The 21,290-nt window shown below is 40.9% G+C and overlaps 1 protein-coding gene across 1 annotated transcript in view; it reads right to left on the reverse strand.

Moving 5' to 3' along the window:
* Nucleotides 1-21,290, reverse strand: part of ARIH1 (ariadne RBR E3 ubiquitin protein ligase 1) — a 73,783-nt gene that overhangs the window by 37,555 nt on the left and 14,938 nt on the right. The window contains exon 2 of the mRNA XM_056128824.1: nt 15,074-15,141. Within this exon, the coding sequence (XP_055984799.1) occupies nt 15,074-15,141 (68 nt within the window). The remainder of the gene's footprint in view (nt 1-15,073; nt 15,142-21,290) is intronic.

Consider the following 21,290-nt stretch of genomic DNA (forward strand, 5'->3'; position numbering starts at 1 on the left):
GCCCAGCAATATCACACTATGAGAGCTCTCCAAAATCTGATTTTCTATAGGGGAAAGTAATGAACTTAAATCATTTACTCAGAGGTTTAGAAACATGAAAGTTGGCATAAGTTTCTGTGCTATTTTGCTCTCTAATTTGCTTTTATTCGTAAGTTATGCTGTTATTTTTATAGTCTTATAATAACTACAATTTAAAGCTGCAAGTTTTCCTATCTCTAATACCTAAAGAAGAGTAATGGTGCTTTTACTGTATGTGTGCGGTATTGTTGACTGAACCCTAGAAATCACACAGGTGAGAAAAGTACTCTCTGAACCACTGAACTATGTTCAGAATATATCAATAAACTTTGTTAAGAAGTCTAGTTGGGATGGGAAGGTAACAGAGGGTCTTGCATGTGCCGTAAGCAGGTTTGGTCCCTAGCATCGCAAGGTTTACTAAGCACTGCCTATGGTATCCCAGGGACTCCAGAGCATCCCTGTATCCTCAGGCTTCAATCATGGGGCCAAGAATCTCTGGGTGGGGACTACGGGCTCCTCACTACTGACTGACTGGGAGACTGCCAAAAAATAAAATTAAAATCCATGAAATGAAATAAATTACATGTGTTGCATTTAATGAATCTGTTTCCTCTCTATTCTTGTGAAATAATTTTAAAATTTAAAACTTAGATGTCTCACTATAAAAATAAATAAATCTCCCCGCAAAAAAATAAATAAAATTTAAAGCTTAAAATTTATCACCATGCTGATACCACTCTCCACACGCATGAAGGTACCAGCAGAGAAACAAAGGCATGCGGGTCCCAGGGCTGAGATCTCCAAGCCTGCTCAGATCGGGGCTGAGCATCCTCCACCCAGATCCTCCATATTCCAGTAAGCAGGGGTCACACCCACCAACTGGCCCCCTGGCGCCGTGTAATCCCATCAACGGCCAAGACTCAGAGACTATAAAACCCAGCTCCCGGAAGTACACGGCCCATCTTATTATCTCATTCTTACTTTAGACAAACTGGCAGGCTACCAAATGTAACCTGCCCACACAGCAGAGTCTGGCAAACTCCCCGTGGCGTACCCAATATGCCAAATACCAGTAACAATGATGGGTCTCATTCTCCTAACCCTGAAAGAGCCTTGAATATGGCACTTTTTTAAAAATTCTCAGGGCTAGGACGAAGGAGACGTTACTGGGGCCTGCTCAAGGCAATCGACGAATTTTAAAATTTATTAAGCAAGGAAATAAGAAAACAAGTACTTGAAAACATTTTTATATTATCTAGACTAAAAGTATATAATATACTGAATATTAAAACAGTGGTTGAACATGAAGATAACAACATAGTATAATCAAATCTAGAAAGTTTAATGAAGCCGCAAACTTCTTGACAGATATATTATGCAGCTTAACTTTCTATGACCCCATGTCTTCTGAAATCTCATAAGTCTTAAAAGAATCTATAAGTAAACGTATCCAGTAAAACTATCAGAGGTTGGTTAATTACTTTTTTGGGGTTGTTAATGGGAGTCACAGCAAGCAGTGCTTGGGGATTACGCCTGGCTCTGCAGTCAGGGAACAATGTGGGGTACCGGAGATTGAACATAGGTTGCTGTGTGCAAGGCAAGCCCCTAACCTGCACTATTATCTCTCCAGCCCCCACCAATTTCTTTTCCCCCCCTGCTTTGGGGGTCACACTTCTTTGTACTCAGAGATAACATATGGTGCTGGAGACTCTCCAAGAACTATGCTGTAAAGCTGAGGTTTCAACAACAACCTGGACTGGAGCAATAATACAGTGGAGGAGGGCATTTTCCTTGCCCGCAGCAGACCTGGGTTTGATCCCTGACATCCCATATGGTCCCCTGAGCACCGCGAGGAATAATTCCTGAGTGCACAACCAGGAGTAGCCCCTTAAAATCTCCGGGTGTGATCCAAAAAGCTAAACTCCCCCCTCCCAAAAAAAAACCAACTTTAACATTTTTTTTTTAAAAAAAAGGATACTGGAAGAGATTTCCAAAGCACTTACTTTTGAGCAATATACAGAAAATCACTAAAATGAGTGTTAAGAAACAGCTCTAAGAGTAAGTATCTGTTTAATAAATATTTTTTCACAGTACACTTTAATAATCAAATTATCCAAGCAAAATGCCAACACAATGTAAAAGGCATGTTTATATAAAGTAATCCATCCCTAATGATTCAAATAATCAAAATATTAAACATACAAATGCCTTCCTACAAATTTCATCTGAGAACCAATGTTTATCTGAAAGGCAGACATCATATGAAGCCAAAACACAATACTAGATAAAAAAAAAAAAATTAAACACCATTTTGCTGTAGATTTTACAGTGTAAGAGATTGAATCCAGGGTATTAAACATGCAAGGCAAGTCTTCCACTGCATCCTTGACCATAACCTGTTTTCATTTACAAAAAACAAAAGGGAGAGGGGAGAGCAGAGCAACAGTGCAGGGGTAAAGGCAATTTGCCCCTGCACAGGGTGGGCCTCAGATCAATGCCTGGCCTACATATGGTCCCCAGGCACTGGCAGGTTTGATCCCAGCACATCTCTGGGTGCGAGCTCTGGAGGCCCAAGAGCACCCAGAGGTAGCCCTCTGGGCTTGAGCAGCACCACATCCAAGGTCCCAACACTGAGCGGCTGCCTTGATGGCTACCTCCAGGAATGCCCAACCTTCCCATCCCCACCAGGGCCCCCCTAAACCCAACGCCAAAGCATGGGAATTTTTGTGTATTAAAATTAGTTCTCAATATTAGTGTTTCTCGTGTATTTTTCATGAATTTTAATGATCATTTATCTTTGAGATTTTTAAGATTTTCCTAAGGTGGGGCATGTGGCTCAAGTGAAGGAGCACATGGCACACATGTACAAGATTCTGCATTTTAACACTGGTGCTAAATGGTATCCCCACCCCAGCACAAGCAGGAGAGACCCCATGCTCTTCCCAGCACAGGCGGTGTGGCCCCATCACAACTAAAAAGGACTTCCCACCTGTCAAGTGGACCCGGAGTCTATTCTTTTTGCTTCCCTCAGTTTTCGGGTCACATGCCGTAGAGTTCAGGGTTTGCTCCTGGCGGGGCTCAGGTGACTACAGGGAGTGCTGGGGACTGAATCTGGGTGGGCACGGGCAAAGCAAGCGTCTTACCTGCTGTACTGCCTCTCTGGCCCCTGTGAATTTACAAATTTATCCCTACCCCCTCCCCATCAGGAAGTCGTTCCATACCAGGAAGTTCTTAAAAATTTTAAGATTATTATCCTCCCTCCAATGAGAAGAACTAGTAATACTTTTAAAACTATTTCACATTTAAAAGAAAACTATAAATTATGTGTTCTCTATACAAAACTACAGTGTCTTATTCATCGTCAAAAAAACCCTTTTGTGCCTGTTTTTGCTAATGACTTCCTTTAAAAATTATAAATTATTTTGATTTTTAGCTACTGGTCCTCTTGAAAGGTTTTCCTCATTAATTTGTCCAGGCAAGCTATCACATTTAACTGTTCCAGGTTAAACCAATGTAGAACTCATGGTATAAGTCTGAGTTGGTCATGTTGGACACTCTTTTTTGTGTACTGCTGAATGTAAATTGAAAATATTTGGGACTTTTTTTTTCTTGGTGTTTGCATGTACTTACAAAAGATGGGAACATGGAAATTATTGGGCTTTTAAAATCTGGCATTTTTGTCTTTCATCAGTCTGGAAAATTATCAATTACTGTACCTTCAACTATTGCCTCTGTCCCATTTTCTCTTCTCTAAGATTCACTAAAACTGATTCACAAAAATCTAAGAAACTTATCTTTGTATCTTCTATTATTTAACTTCCCTCTAAGTTCTTTCCAGTTTTTCATTTACCAACTTTATCTTTGTTGAATCACTATCGAACTAATTTCTCTGTTGGAGTATTGAATGTCTGTAACTATACTGATGAATAAAGTAAAAAGAAAAAAATCTATTGATTTAATTTGGCTTAGTTTGTTTATAGAAATTCTTCCCCCTCCTCCCCTGCCATAATCTGTGTGACTAGTCATACTTTCAGGTACCCTAGAGACACTATTCCACTTTACAGTAACATTTTAGTATGGAGTCCTAAGCTGGTATGCTTTAATTAGAAAATTAAATTGAAAAAAGAAGTTTGAGAGTTTATCATTCTTTTCCTGAAAAAGACTTAAATTTGCTTCCATGTTAAATGCCTTGAGATTATCTGCCCTACTCCTGTATGCTTGCCTTAGCCCCTCCCTGATGTTCTTGGCATTAAAAAGAAAATGCGATGTTTTAATATTGGTGCCAGAAAGAGTACAGCAGAACCTTGTCATGCATGAAGCAGACCCGATAGTAATTCCCAGCACCGCATATGGTCCCCCGAGCCATGAGAAAAGACCACTGAGAGCACAGACAGGAATAAACATTAGCTGACACACTAAATTACACCAACATTTTTTAATATATCTGGATTATTGTATGTTTAGCTGCTGGGGGTGGGAGATTAATGTTTAGGATTCCCTTTTCCTCCCTTTTAAGTAGGGGTTGGGGGTAGAAAAACTTGCGTCCCTGGGTGGGCTAGTACCACCAACCTTTCAGTTAACAGCCGAACGCACTAGCAAGCAAAAAAAAAAAAAAAAAAACACCCTCTTCCAAGATGATAAAGAGAAAGCACAAAAGTTAAGTTGCATGTCTTGCATGCAACCAATCCAAGTTTGGTCCCTGGCAATAATCAGTTCCCTGAATAACACCACATCCTCAGGCACTCGTATTAAACCACTGACCAAGTTGTTTGAGAATAGAGGGGAGGGGGTATGGATCCTGAGCACCACTTGAAATGTCCCATACTGCCTATAAAATTTTACATTAGTCTTCAGATCTCTTATCATATCACGTTACATTTCTCCCAAGATAATAATGCTCTGACATCAAATGTCAACATTAAAGTGCTCTCTAAAAGTAAAAACGTTCAAATATAGTTGTGCAGATTTCAAACTTTCTTTTTTTTTTTTATTAGCGAAACACCATGAGGTACAGTTGTAGATTTACAAATTTTTGTGCTTGGATCTCGGTCATACCACGATCAAATACCCATCCCTCCACCAGTGCCCATTTTCCACCACCAGGATAATATCCCTGCCCCCCCATCCCCCCATCCCCCCTGCCACTGTGGCAGGGCATTCCCTTTTGTTCTCTCTCTCCTTTTGGGTGTTGTGATCAGCAAAAGAGGCATTGAGTGGCTAACATGTTCAGTCCAGTCTACTTTCAACCTGCATCTCCCCTCCTGGGAGGATCCTCCAAACACCCTCCACTTGGTGTTCCCCTTTCTATCTGAATTGTCCTTTCCCCTAGAATACCCGGCTGGCCTCTAAGTTATGGAGTAATTCTCCTGGTGTCAAACTCTTTCATAATATGCTATTAAACATGTTTAATCATTTCATATCCATTTTTTTTATGCTTTTTGGGTCACACCCGGCAATGCACAGGGGTTATTCCTGGCTCTGCACTCAGGAATTACTCCTGGCAGTGCTCAGGGGACCATATGGGATGCTGGGAATGGAACTCAGGTTGGCCGCGTGCAAGGCAAACGTCCTACCCGCTGTGCTATTGTTCCAGCCCCCATTATTTTTTAATGTATGACAACCAATGTAAAAAGTATTTCCTTTCTACATCTTATTCACATCACTGGTGTGCTCTCCAAACCCTTTTTTTTCAACTCCCACAAAGCACTTGTTTCCTGCACCTGAAATTTCCAGCTTCTACATAACCCACCCCCTATTAAACTCAATCAAATGCCACATCATCAACAACTCCTTTCAGAAAGTTATATATTCAAAAAGTATTATTTCTGTCTAGTCACCTTAGTAAAACTGTGTATCTGGAACATGCTAAGACCAAAGCCCTGTGCAATCTTCCACAAAGCTGATGTTCAAAAGCATTCTGGGGTGGCCAGAATAAACGAGTTAAATGGATAAAACGCTTTCGCAGCACATGGCAGATCTGAGTTTGATTCCCTGGCACCCCATATTGCTCCCAGTGCTCTGCCAGGAGTGATCTCTCAGAGTAGAGCCAGGAGTCAACCCTACGCACCACCCCTGTCATCAAAAAACCAGAACAGTCTTGGAATTTATTTATTATTCATGTAGCAAAAATATTAAGGATAACAAAATGGGTAAGAAATGAAAGTTCACATATGGTGAGAGAGAAATGGCTCCAAGTTCCTAACAGTCAATGGCAAGAGCTCCCTTGTTTGTGACCACTTTAACATAAGAGGACACATTTCCCCCTCTACACAAACTGCTTACCAACATTAACTGAGTGCTGAAGCATTCAAAGATGAAAAACCTTTATACTGGGTCAGAGAAATAGAGCAGGGGGAGTGGGAAGGGGTATCAAGACACTTGCCTGGCATATGGTCAGTACCAGAGGAGCCCCTGAGCACCACTGGGTGTGGCCCCAAAATCCAAACCCCCCTCCCCTGCAAAAAGAAAAAAACCCATTATACAAGAATAATAAATCCCATTACAACAGCCAGATTTCTAGCAAATTATATTGTGTAACTTACAGCTTTACTGTCACACAATATATTACCACTAATGTAGCTAACAAAGTTCCAAATGATCTGGGGCCAGAGTGATAGTACAGCTAGGGTGCTTGCCTTGCACACGGCTGACGTGGGTTCAATCTTGACACCCCATGATTCCCCAAGAACTTCTAGGTGTAATCCCTGAGGGTTGAGCCAGGAGTAAGCCCTGAGCACCACTGGCTGTGATCCCAAAATAAAAAACCAAACTTTTTGTTATAACAGGTCAAATACTGAATGCAAGTATTTGGATCTCAAATATTTTTAATAGAAACTGGTAGTTCTTAGAAGGTTTACTAGACAGAACTTGTCCACAAAATGATCTACAGACAGCCTGGGGAGACAGCACAGAAGTTAGAACACAGGCAAGGACGAGCCCTGTTTCATTTCCAGATAACAGGGACAAGCGGCTTCACATCTTCAAGGGCCCTAGCACTGGAATGGCAGCCGTAGTCCCCTAAGCATCACTTGGGATCCATCCCGGCGCCTAAATCTTACATTGTTGAGCCACACACTTAGTAGCAGAGTACTTGCATGTGCGTGCCCTGGGTTCAATCCCTGGTAAAAAGACAGACACAGGCACATATACATGTACCCCATCTACTGCTTTTGAGGGAGAGACGGCGATTTTGTTTCTTAGTATATTTACTATGTCTTTTCATGGTTATACTTCTTGCTGATGTTCTAGACTGTTTCCAAACTGACAAACGTAGTGACATGACTCAACCATAAGTGTTTCATACAGTGCAATTTTACTGCCCCAAGAATTCTTTTTGCTTCTTTCTCCTCCCCTGCAATTCCACCAATAATAATTTTGTTGTTTCCATGATTCTTCCTTAAAGAAATTTTTACAGCTGTAGTCCTATCATATGTAGTTCTTTCAGACCAGCTTTCTCTTATACGAGTGCACAATTAAAACTTCTCCATTTCTTTTCATGGCTTGATCTTTTTGTTTAATTGCTAAAAATACACACACATACACACACCATTATCTAAATGGTATGAATATACCATTGTTTGAAAGTACCAGGGTTTGTTCATCCATTCCCTGATTGAAGAATGCCTTCATTGCATTCAAGTTTTTGGTAATTATGAACAAAGCTGTTATGAGCATCTGTGTGCATGGTTTTCTGTGATTTTAAGTTTTCGACTCATTTGGATCAATATGAAGAAATGTGACTCTAGACTGTGTAACAGAATGTGAGGAATTACAGTCTTTTCAAGTGGCCAGACCATTTTGTATCCCCACCAACAGTTATCAATTCCTTTGCTTCATGCCATGTTAGTGTTTGGTGCTGCTGATGCTCTAGACTGTTTCCAAGCTGTAAGTATATGCTGGTGTCTTGCTTCATTCTAATGAGGGCCAGAGGGGCAGTACAGCAGGTAGGACATTTATTTATTTGCCCTGCACACAGCTGACCTGGGCTCAATTCCCAGCAACCCATATGGTTCCCCCAAGCACTACCAGGAATAATTCCTGAGTGCAGAGTTAGGGATAACCACTTAGCAACACCGGGTATGACCCCACAAACTTTTTTTTAAAAAAAGAAAGAAATGTCCTAAATGATACATTATATTGAATGGGGGGAGAGGGCAGTTGAAGAAGGTGTTCAGGTCCCGAAGAACCAGTAGTTGGGTCCACTTCGGGGCTGGAGTGATAGCATAACGGGGAGGGCATTTGCCTTGCACACAGCCGACCCGGGTTCGATTCTCAGCATCCCATATGGTCCCTTGAGCACTGTCAGGAGTGATTCCTGAGTGCAAAGCCAGGAGTAACCTCTGAGCATCGCCAGGTGTGACCCAAAAAGCAAAAAAAAAAAGAAAAGATGGGCCACACCCTGGGGTACTGAGGCCTACAGTGCCAGGGATCAAATTCATCATTTTCACTCAAATCTGTTCAAAAACTGTCTATTTTCTTTGGTAAGGTGTCTAATCAGATTTTTACTCATTTTTAAATTGAAGCTTTGCTGTTGTAGAGTTTTATTTATTTTGGGGGTTTTAAGCCATAGCTGTAGTACTCAGGAATCATTGTTGATGGTTCAGGAAATTTAAACTGGAGCTGGCTGTGCACAATACAAGTGCCTTCCCCCTGTACGCTCTCTCTCTCTCCAGCCCAGAAATTTATTATTATTTTTTGCCAGTTTATTAACATTCCTTTTAGGGGGAGTTTTTATTTATTTTTTGGCTTTTTGGGTCACACCCGGCAATGCACAGGGGTTACTCCTGGCTCTGCACTCAGAATTACTCCTGGCGGTGCTTGGGGGATCATATGGGATGCTGGGAATCGAACCCAGGCCCGCCACATGCAAGGCAAATACCCTACCCGCTGTGCTATTGCTTCAGCCCTAGGGTAAGAAATCTTAAATGGTGCTCAGGAGTCTGGGGGTGGGGGGCTCTCCTTGAGATTCCTAGCCAGTGTAAGAGCCCTAGCCAGTGTAAGAGCCCAAGGATATACTGTAGCAAGTGTTGGGGATGACCTACTCCACACCAGTGACAGTGCACCGCAGGACTGCATCACAGATATTCAGGAGTTCCGATGGTGCTGGAGATGAAACCTGGACCAGCTGCATGCCAAGTCATGTCACTTAACCTATGTACCATCTCTCTAGCCAATCACTAATGTTAATTTTTCTTATTCTATTCTTTTGGGGTTTACTTTGTAACATTTTTCTGCTGCAAAAGGTCTAGTATTTTTTTCTGATGAAAATACTAAGTTTATAAATTTCCCCTCTTAGTCCCATCTAACATGTGTATTCTCAATTTTTAGTTCTATTTTAGTGATTCCACTTTTAGAATCTAAGGTATTTATATAGAATCAAAGTATTAATATAGAATATATATTTCCTTAGACTTTATTACAGCCTAGAATGTGACTAATTTATTTGCAGGGGGGGCGGGGAAGGGGAGAGGTTTTGTGGGTCACACCCGGAGATACTCAAGGGTTAACCCTGGCTCTGCACTCAGGAATTGCTCCTGAAATGCCCAGGGAGCCATATGGGATGCCAAGACTTAAACCCGGGTCGGCTGCATGCAAGCCAAATAATGCCCTATTGGTTGTACTATCGCTCTGGCCCTGAAAACAATATAAGGGTACCAAAATATTTTAAATTCTCATTGCTTAATGATAAAGAATCTAGAAGAAAACAATAGTCAGATATCAGGACAAGAGACAGCAACTTACAAAATAAAGATGATTAAAATAAAGAAGTTGGATATAGTTTAAATAATTTATTTTGTTTAATAAAAGTTTACTAGATAATTAAAGGTAAAATTAAAGACTGGCTGGGAAATGGTTTAGAGGTTTAAATCACTTTGCCCTGTCATTAAATAAATAAAAAAATCACTTTATCCTGAAGTGAGGTGGCTATAAGCATGGAGAGAAAAGGTAAGGGCTGAAGAAATAGTACAGGGTTTAAGGCTTTTGTCATGCATGTGGTCAACCCCAGTTTGATCTGAGGCCGTAAGTAATCCATGACCATCTCTTGATGTGGCCAATACTATTCCCAAAAAATGTAAAAGAAAAGGTAAATGAGAAGTTTCCATAAACCAGAGCAGAAAAACAAAAAGATAACTGGGGCCAGAGTGATTGAGGAGAGGGAAGTCCACTTGCTTTGCAAGAGGATGACCCAGGTTGGATCCCTGTCACTGCATATGAACCGTTACTCCTGCAGAAGTAATCCAAAACCAAACAAACAATATACATATATACCCGAGTTCGATTCCTCCGCCCCTCTCGGAGAGCCCGGCAAGCTACCGAGAGTATCTCGCCCGCACGGCAGAGCCTGGCAAGCTCCCCGTGACGTATTCGATATGCCAAACACAGTAACAACAAGGTCTCCAATGGAGACGTTACTGGGCCTGCTCGAGCAAATCGATGATCAACGGGAGGGCCTTTACTTTACTTACTTTACTTATATATAAAATATATAATGATGCAAGAGTTAGAAGAGAGCAATTTCAACTCTAATAGGACACTAACAGGAATTCCAGAAATAATCATAAGAATGGAGAAAAGTTAATGAAGAAAAAACAACTATGAATTTTCTTGAACTAAAAACCAAACTGCATCCTCATCTCAACTGGCTATGTTTTCACTATCCATTCCAACTCTCAGAATATTAAGGATTTCTCATCCAAATGGCTAAAAGGCACATGAGAAAATGCTCTACATCATTAATCATCAGGGAGATGCAGATCAAAACAACAATGAGATATCATCTCACACCACAGAGACTGGCCCACATCCAAAAGAACAAAAGCAACCAGTGCTGGTGAGGATGTGGCGAGAAAGGGACCCTCCTTCACTGCTGATGGGAATGCCAAATAGTTCAGCCCTTTTGGAAAACAGTATGGACAATTCTCAAAAAATTAGAAATTGAGCTCCCATTTGACCCAGCAACACCACTCCTGGGAATATATCCCAGAGAGGCAAAGAAGTATAGTCGAAGTGACATCTGCACTTGTTTGTTCATTGCAGCACTGTTTACAATAGCTAGAATCTGGAAAAAATCTGAATGCCCGAGAACAGATGATTGGTTAAAGAAACTTTGGTACATCTACACAATGTGGATTACTATGTAGCTGTTAGAAAAGATGAAGCCATGAAATTTACATACAAGTGGTACCACATGGAAAGTATCATGCTAAGCCAAATGAGTCAGAAAGAGAGAGACAGTCATAGAAAGATTGCATTCATCTGGGGAACATAAAGTAAACAGGAGACTAATACCCAAGAATAGCCAAGATAAGTACCAGGAGGTTTGCTCCATGGCTTGGAGGCCAGCCGCACATGCTGGGGGGAAAGGGAGCTCAGATAGAGAAGGGAGCACAAAACAAAGGGTGTTGGGAGGATCCCAAGATGGGAGATGCATGCTGAAAGTAGACTATAGACTGAACACGAATTATCACTCAATTCTTCTTTTGCAAACCGCAGCACCCAAAAGGAGAGAGAGAGAACAAAAGGGAATGCCCTGTCACAGAGGCAGGGTAGGATGAGGGGGGATGGGGGAATGGAGGGATACTGGGATCAGTGGTGGTAGAGAATGGGCACTGGTGGAGGGATGGGGGCTCGATCATTGTATAACTGAAACCCAAGCACAAAAATTTTTAAGTCTACAACTGAACCTCATGGTGTTTCATGAATAAAAATTTTTAAAAAAAAATTTAAAAAAAGGATATTAAGGATTTCTCTAAAATACTCAGTAATTTTCCCGACATGAAACTCGAATGATTAAAAGACATATTATACAGGAAAAGTGGTCAATCTACAGAATGGCAGGAATAGTGAATGGCAACTAAAAAAAAAAATTATTAAAACAGTTAAATGTAGGGGCTGGAGCAACAGCACAGCTGGTAGGGTGTTTGCCTTGCATGCGGCCAACCCGGGTTCGATTCCCAGCATCCCATATGGTCCCCTAAGCACCACCAGGACTGATTCCTGAGTGCAGAGCCAGGAGTAACCCCTGTGCATTATTAGGTGTGACCCAAAAAGAAAAAAGAAAAAAAAAACCAGTTAAATGTACAAAAATTCAAATCTTACTAACCTATCAAGCTGTGAATAGAAATATGCCACCACTTTTATCCCGTACAGGGCATGAATAATAAACACCATTTTATGAAAGTACAGGTTTTAAGTATGCATATACAAAATGTAAGGGTGATCATTAAAAAAGTTTATTTAACTGGGAAATTGAGGATGGGTGGAGTATACCTGACTGCAAAGCAACAAAATAACCAAAGAGAAAACATTATAAATGTAAAGGACAATTTACATTTATATGTAAACTTAGAATTATATGTAAACATATACTATGGCACATATCAAGCAACAGGATATTAAAACCCGCTAAAACAGACAAAAAGATATTGCATGTTAATTTATAAAACACTAAAGATTTCTATATACCAAAAAATTTACCTTCAGAATAAGTATATAAAAACTGAAATGAAAAATTATACACTAGGAGCTGGTGAGATAGTACAGGGGGCAGGGTGCTCGCCTTACACATAGCTGACCTGGGTTTGATTCTGGGCACCTCCTATGGTCCCCCAAGCCTGCCAGATATATCACTGAGCGCAGAGCCAGGAGTAAACACTGAGGAACACTGTGTGTCCTCAAACCACACACACACAAACACACACACACACACACACACACGTATGTACACAATCAAAAGTTTGTGCTCTCAATTTCTTAGAAGCTATCTGCCTTTTAATTTTGCCTTTTCACTCCTAGGTTAAATATAAACCTAGCAGTTAAAAATGCTTTCACAGCAATGTCAGTGTGATAGAACAAAGTTCTAAAGAATGCCTTTGGACAAGTGCATTAAACTTGTTTAAGTGATTAAACTGAGTAAGTCTACTACACGAGAAGAGAATTAGATGTAAACAATGAAACTCCTTTTCCTAACAGAGGTTCCGTAGAATAAGCCATGTTACCAAAATTAAGGAATGCCATGATTTCTAAAGAGATGATCAAACCCACAGGTGACAGAGAATGTCAAGAGGGAAGAATCACAACAACCAATGAGCAGTTTAATCATCACTAACCCAAGGAAAGCTGTGTAGTATGTAATAATACAAATCTAAACTTGACTGCCATCTCCTTATTATTACAAAACTGAGTTAAATATATTAAGCTTTAGACCTTAATTTTCACAAACCAATTAAAGAATAGTTTCTAACCCCCCCAAATCTATAAGAATGTGAAATAATGCCTAGCACAGAGGGCTCAATAATCAGAAATTTTAAAGAAAAATAATTTTATTGAAAAAATTTACATAAGAGAAATATGAGGGGGGAGTGGGGGAGAGAGAGAGAGAGAGAGAGAACTATTTAACAAATAGTTCTCTGGAGGGGAATCACACTCAACAAGCTCAGGGATCACTCCTTAAGAGACCATATGGGATGCAGGAGATGAAACCTAGGCAGGCTTCAGGAAAGGTAAGTGCCCTACCTGCTGTACTTTCGCTCTGGCCCCTTAACTAATAAGATTATTAAACTGTAATTAGGGTATGAGACTATTATTACAAAGTACTATCAATTTTGCTCGAGCCCTCCCGTTGATCGTCGATTTGCTCGAGCGGGCCCAGTAACGTCTCCATTGGAGACTTTGTTGTTACTGTGTCTGGCATATCGAATACTCTCGGTAGCTTGCCGGGCATTTTGGGCTGGAGCGATAGCACAGCGGTAGGGCGTTCGCCTTACAAGCGGCCAACATGGCCGACCCGAGTTCGATTCCTCCGCCCCTCTCGGAGAGCCCGGCAAGCTACCGAGAGTATTCGATATGCCAGACACAGTAACAACAAAATCTCCAATGGAGACGTTACTGGGCCCGCTCGAGCAAATCGACGATCAACGGGAGGGCTTTTACTATCAATTTTAAAATCAGAAGAAAAATGTTTACTATTTATTTCTCCCAATATTTGAGTCTTCAGTTTCCAACCAGCTAATTTTTAAATTAAAATTGGAACTGGGAGCTGGAGAGACAGCACAGTGGGAAAACCACTTGCCTTGCACAAGGTGCGCTCTGACTCAGTCTCCCAGGACCACACACAGTCTCCCAAGCACTGAGCAGAGCCAGGAGTGAGCCCCAAGCACAGAAAAGTATGATCAAATACTCCCTACCTACAAATTAGGATTGATGATTTTAAATGAGGCTAACAGAATAAATACAGACTGCCATACTACTTTAAAACATTTCCAATCTAAGAGAAAAAATTAGTAGTAGCATCAACAGTACCATTTTCTAGTCACAGTAATATTTCCCCCTTTCGGTAATTTTTCAGAAAGAGAAAACAAAAACAAGAGAAAAAAAAAAAACTAAAAAAATCCCTCAATGAAATGTATAATCCCACACTGAAACCAGAGAATTAGTGTCAACATCTGTTTTGGTGGCCAGGATACTTGAGCAACTTCTTTTATTTTGTTTTTACTGAATATATGTCATTAGTATGCCTCACACAAATTTAAGGGCTTATAAACCAGAAACTTTTGTTTGTTTTCTGGCCGTACCCAGCAGTGCTCAGAGCTTACTCTTGACTCTGTGCTCAGGAGTCACTCCTGGTGGGCTCCGGCTTGCAAGACAAGCACCCTACCCACTTTTACATTGCTCCAAACAACAAACCAGAAACTTTTAATTAAAAGATCTTATTCATGTGGTCCAAGCAAGAATGTAACAAGTACTATCTAAATCTTTTTATTCTTGGTACTTGAGGTCACATGTAGACGATAATGAAGCACAGCCCCACCTCTGTTCTAGAAAAACAAACAAACAAAAACAAAAACAAAAACTTCTGGGTTTCCTTAACCTTATACTTTAAAGTACTACTTAACAAGAGGTGATGGAAAAACTTAAAGCAAATGCCACTTGCACACTGGTTTATTGTTCGTATGTTTTTCACACATACACATATAAGGTCAATGCCTTCATGCGAATTCATTTCAAAGGATTTCTGTGTTACTTTTAAGCCAAGGCTGACAATATAGTTCCTTACCTTTCCATTAGCTTCTCTTTATCCCAATTGAAGTGGCTAAGGAGTATTCTTGTAATAGTTGCTGGATTCTAAAGAAGGGGGGAAAAAAAAAGTCATTTTAAGGTAATAGCAATATAATGATATATGCAGTGAACTTTTTGATAGCATTTAACTGTATAACTTAACCAAGTAAGATTCTTTTATCCCCCCTAAAAATCCACAAAACTTAAAAATCAACTCACTTTAAAAGTTTGCCACACTATGTCAGAATGTTATGGTATAATTCAAAATAAGTGAAAAACAAATCAGGTGGGAAATTACTGTATGAAATCAAGCACTGGGTAAAATAAAAAATTTCAATTAAGATTTAACACTGACACATTAATATATTTCCAATAAAATTTCCTCACATCCTATATACTGAATAGTTCACTAGTTCAACTTTTATTTTGGGCGGGGGGAGGGGGGGGTTGTGGCCACACCTAACAGTGATCAGGGGTTTACTCCTGGCTCTATACTCAGTGATCACTTCTGGTGGTGCTCGGGGGAACTTATGGGATGCTAGGGATCAAACCCAGTCAGCCACATCCAAGACAAAAACCTTACCCACTGTACTATCACTCTGGCCCCCCATAAACAATTTTTTAAGTCAAAATGCTTCAGAGCTATTTGATTTCAATGACAAAGTATGTAGCACTGTCCTCCCATTGTTCATCTATTTGCTCAAGCAGGCACCAGTAACATCTCCATTGTGAGACGGCGTTACTGGTGTTTGACATTCCGAATAGCCACGGGGAGCTTGCCAGGCTCCCCCAAGCAGGCAGGATACTCTCAGTAGCTTGCTGGGGTCTCCAAGAAGGACAGAGGAATCGAACCCAGGTTGGCTGCGTACAAGGCAAATGCCCTACCTGCTGTGCTATCGCTCCATATGTATTGTAGTTATTATGAATTATAAAGTATAATCTTAGGTTGCTATTTCATTTCTAGAATGAAAAGCAAATGCCATGAAAAAGATTCAAAGTTTACTGCTCTATACGTAGAAATCATCTGTCTCACAGGCATCGGGAGGGGTGGGAAGGAGGTATATTGGGGTTCTTGATGGTGAAAAATAAGTACTGGTGAAGGGAAGGGTGTTTGATCACTGTATGACCGAGACTTAAACCTGAAAGCTTTGTAACTTTTCCCACAGTGATTCAATAAATAAATATAACCAAAAAAAAAAAGTTTACTGCTCTCTCAATGCTTTCACAGATAATTTTTGTTTCCCGCAAAGCTAGTGAGCTTACTTAGCATGGGTTAAAAATAAACAATCACTTAAAATGCAGGTCCTCAAAAGGAGAGAACAAAAGGGAATGCCCTGCCACAGAGGCAGGGTGGGATGGGGGGAAAGGAGGGTGGGAGGGATACTGGGATCCGTGGTGGTGGGAAATGGGCACTGGTGGAGGGATGGGTACTCGATCATTGTATAACTGAAACCCAAGCACAAAAATGTGTAAGTCTATACAACTGTACCTCATGATGTTTCACTAATAAAAATTTTTTTAAAAATGCAGGTCCTGGGGCTGGAGAGATAGTATAGCCAGTAGGGTGCTCACCTTCCATGTGACTGATCCTGGCATCCCTGGCACCCTGTGAGTCACACCTAAGACCCCAAGGGCAGAGCCAGGAAGTAAGCCCTAAGCATAGCTAGGTGTAGTCCAAAAGCAAAAATAAAATGAAGATCCTACAAGATGGGGAAAACCTGACCCATTCAGGGAGGGGGAGGGGGGGAGAGCGCACAGTGATAATGTTAAAGATGGAACTCAAATCTGGGACTAGGACTATATTTCATAATTTTATTATATCAGCATCAAATAGTATTTTTAAAAGTTTCGTTACACAAACTACTCTTATTTCACCAGTAGGAGCACAGAATTCATCAATATACTAATTTAGTTTTAAAGTGATCCTATACGAAAAAGTCATAAAAAATAGATTACTCTCAATTCAATCTGTCAGGCAGAATAGGTAGTACAGACGCTAAGGTGCTTGTCTTGCATGTGGCCAACCCAAGTTTGATCCACAGCTGTAGTCTCCCAAGAATCACTCAGGAGTGGTTCCTGAGCACAAAACCAAGAGTAACCAGAGTACTGCCAGCAGTGGCCCCAAAACAAAGCAAAACCCGAAGAGAAAGAGCTATTGAGCTATGTTTATATCAAATTTTACATTGTCATGTCTCTTAGAAACATTATTTAAAATTTAAAAAGGAGGGGCTCTCACTCTAGATGGGAGATGCAGGCTGAGGCTACAGTAGAGTACAGACCGAACATGAGGGCCACTCAATACCTCTATTGCAAACTACAACACCCAAAAGGAGAGAGCGCAAAAGGGAATGCCCTGCCACAGAGGCGGGGCAGGGTTGGGGTAGTGGGAGAGATGCTGGTGGTAGAAAATGGGCACTGGTGGAGGAATGGGTACTTGACCATTGTATGACTGAAATGCAAACACAAAAGTTTGTAAGTCTGTAACTGTACCTCACAGTGATTCACTAATAAAAAATTTAAGAAATAAAAAAAGGGGGCTGGAGCAATAGCACAGTGGGTAAGGAGTTAGCCTTGCATGCGGCTGACCCGGGTTCAATTCCCAGCATCCCATGTGGTCCACCAGCACTGCCAGGAGTAATTCCTGAGTGCATGAGCAAGGGGAAACCCTTTGCATCGGTGGGCGTGACCCAAAAAGCAATAAATAAATAAGAAAAAACAAAAAAAAAACTCCAATACCCCACAGCCTACTAGCCTGACAAAGATTTTAGATAACAGAATGAGTACAAATGTGCTCACTCCCAAGAGGACCCAGACGATTGTTCCTCTGCAGCAATGAAGAACACAGGATACCAATGGTACATCCTTCGAGAACTTGCATGATACATGGCATGTTTGGTAATATGCATGGCCATACCGGCCTAAGTTTTTCCCAACAGGGTATTTCTCAAGGGAAAAACATTAGGGGGCTGGGGAGTGGGGGGAGTTTGGGGCCACACTCAGATGTGCTCAGGGATCACTCATGGCAGTGCTAGGGGGCCCTAAGTTATGCCAGTGATTAAACAAGGGTTGGAAGCATGTCAACCAAGCACCTTACCTGCTAAACTATCTAGTACTGGAAAAAATTCTAAACTAGAATAGCATAATAATGTCAAACTACTATATTCTACCAGCACTGTATGAGTGGGGAAAGGGGATTTTAGAATACAAATAAAATACATTCACATCACTATTTATATATCACCAAAATATATTCACATCACCATTTCAGTGCAGTTAAACTCCAATGATTTATGTACACTGCAATATAGAAAAGGTGCCAGGAAAATAAAGCCTATGTGCATCTAATAATTTTCCTAAGACCCCTAAACTTTAGAAATCATTTAATTCTTCAAAGATAAAAGTAAAGGGCTGATGAGAGAGCTCAATGGGCTGTATCTCTGGAGCATGCTGGAGGCCTAAATTTGATCCTCAGCACGTGGTCTCCCAAGCATTACCAGGCGCAATCCCAAGTACCAGGTCAGGATTAGTCCCTAAGCACGGCTGGATGTGATGACCACTGCCCCCCCAACACACAGCTACAAGACTAAGGTCTTAAATAAGCTATATGACTAGTCTCCAAAATGTTGCAGAAGTATCCAATATAACAGAGAATACTTGTGAATTCCAGCCCTAGGAAAATCTGGACTAATATTCCTTCTATTATTATGGCAAAATTTATTTTTAATCTCACCTAGCAGTACCCAGGGTACTAGAGGTGAATACATGATGTGCCATGGATTGAACCTAGGCCCTCTTACATGCAAAGCACATGCCACAACTCTGGGTGGCCAGCTTTCCACCCACAGGACGGAAAGGATATGGCAAAATGCTGAAAGCCCTTTCTCTTGATTTCAGCTATCTCTGAGGACAGCCAGCCATGAAATTACAACGCACAGTATGCTCAAGAGAACTACAAAAGAGGCCAAAGAGACACTCAAAGGGCTGGAACACATCAATTACTAATTACGATCAATTACAATTACTAACCAAATGTCATATACTACTTTTTAGAAAAGCAAACTTAAAAACTAAACCCCAAAAGAAGGAAATAAATGATAGTGGAGATTAATGGACTTGTAAACCGAAAGCAAACAAAATCAAGAGCTACTACTACAATTTCGAGTAAATCTCCTTAGGGGCCAGTGCACAGTACAGCAGGTAGGGTGTTTGCCTTGATTGATTACCAGAAGTCCCTATGATCCCTTGATCACAGCCAGGAGCAATCCCTGCGTGAAAAGCCAGGAGTAAGCCTTAAGCACTGCGGGGTGTGGCCTAAAAAACAAACCAAAACAAAATCGATTTCCTTAAAACCACTATTAAAATCTGCTGAAAAACTTATTATCAATGTTGCTTCATTTATGAAACAAACTGAACAAGTTAGATAAGACCTTTCTCCAAAGAAAACACAATATTCAATGGTCTCACTAGTAAATTCTACAACGTAAGGTAACAACAAATAACCTTATACAATCTTGCCCAGAAAACAGAACAACAGGAAACCATCTCAATTTTCATTTCAAGATCAGCTTTACCCTAATATCAAAACCAGTCAGACATTCCAAGAAATTACTTTAGAGCTGGAGAGATCATACATGGAGCACGCAACTTGCCCCCACGCAGCTGACCTGGGATTCAACCCCAACATTCCAGATGGTCCCCCAACCAGAGAGAGGGAGGAGAAAAAGAGCAAGAAATTTAAAAGCAAAGATATAAGAATCTTCAACAAATTATTAAAAAGTAAATCCTAGCAATACATTAGGAAAGATGTGAAGAAAATCACAAGATTATACAATAGAGGACTTGGATTCAGAAAGGGCATAAAACATTCAGTATTCAAAAGAATCCCTGCAAGTTACAACAAAAAGTGCATTTATAAAAGTCAGTAATATACAAAAATATTTTAGTCAGGGGCCAAGGAAACCCCTCAGGTCCAGGTCTTGATATGGCAACCAGAGCTTGATCCCCAGTATACCTCAAGGTCTCCAAGCAGATCATGCTTAAGCCTCGTGGTCTCATGCAACAATAGGTGGGGTCCTGGTAGATCCACCATGCCTAAAGAACTCTGGGGAGCAGGGAGTGGAAGAAAGAGGAGGGGGAGGGAGAGACGGAGGAAGGAATCCTATAAACCCATGAAGAATTGGTAAAAGAATACGCAGATCAATTGAAAGGTTTTATTTTTACAAAGATAGCACAACAGGTAAGGCGTTTGCCTTGCACACGGTCAACCCGGGTTCAATTCCTCCACCCCGCTCAGAGAGTCCGGCAAGCTCCCCGTGACGTATTCAATATGCCAAAACCAGTAACAAGTCTCACAATTTGTTGTGAGACGTTACTGGTGCCCGCTCGAGCAAATCGATGAACAATGGGAGGACAGTGCTACAGACAGTGCTAAAACAATTCAATAGGGACTGAAAATATTCATTACTTCTGTAATAAGTCAGATATACATGGGGGGAGGGGCGTATTTTGATGCTATACCTAGCAGTAGTTAGGGGCTACTAGTTCCTACAGGTTGCGCAGGGTTTGTTCCTGATGATGCTCAGGCGACTTTGAGAGCCAGAGTAAATGCTCCCGCATGCAAAGCAAGTACTTAAGACTACTATAGTCCTAGCTCAAGGCACACGTATATGTATTTTAAATCAACTTTAACCTGCATCTCAGATTTTACAGACTTTACACAATAATGGATGAAACAAATGTCAAATATGAAACACTAACTTTCAGAGGAAAATCTTAGTAGCCATAAATCAGGCAAACAGTTATGAGAAATGATAATAAAAGTAGAATCCTTAGGGCCAAAGTAAGAGTACAGTGGGCAGCATGTTTGCCTTGCACATGGGCTGACCCAGGTTTGATCCCTGTCACCACACTTGGTCCCCTGAGCTCACAGGATTGGTACCTGGGCGCAGGGTCAGGAATTAAGTCTGAGGAGCACTGCTAGGTGTGGCCCAAAACACAAACAAATAGGTAAAAAATAGGTCTGACTACTGAAAACTGTAATTCATCAAAATATAAAAGGCACTATTACATAAAAGTATGCCAGAGACAAGAAATATTTGCATAACACCGCATCTGACAAAGGGCTTGTACCTAGTTTAAAAAAAAAAAAGCTTTTGGCTCTTACCCAGATAAGCTCAGGGGCTGGTCCTGGCTCTGCACTCAGGAACTACTCCTGG

This window comes from Sorex fumeus, unplaced genomic scaffold, assembly GCF_029834395.1.
Source record: "Sorex fumeus unplaced genomic scaffold, SorFum_2.1 ptg000067l, whole genome shotgun sequence".
Taxonomy (NCBI): Eukaryota; Metazoa; Chordata; class Mammalia; order Eulipotyphla; family Soricidae; genus Sorex; species Sorex fumeus.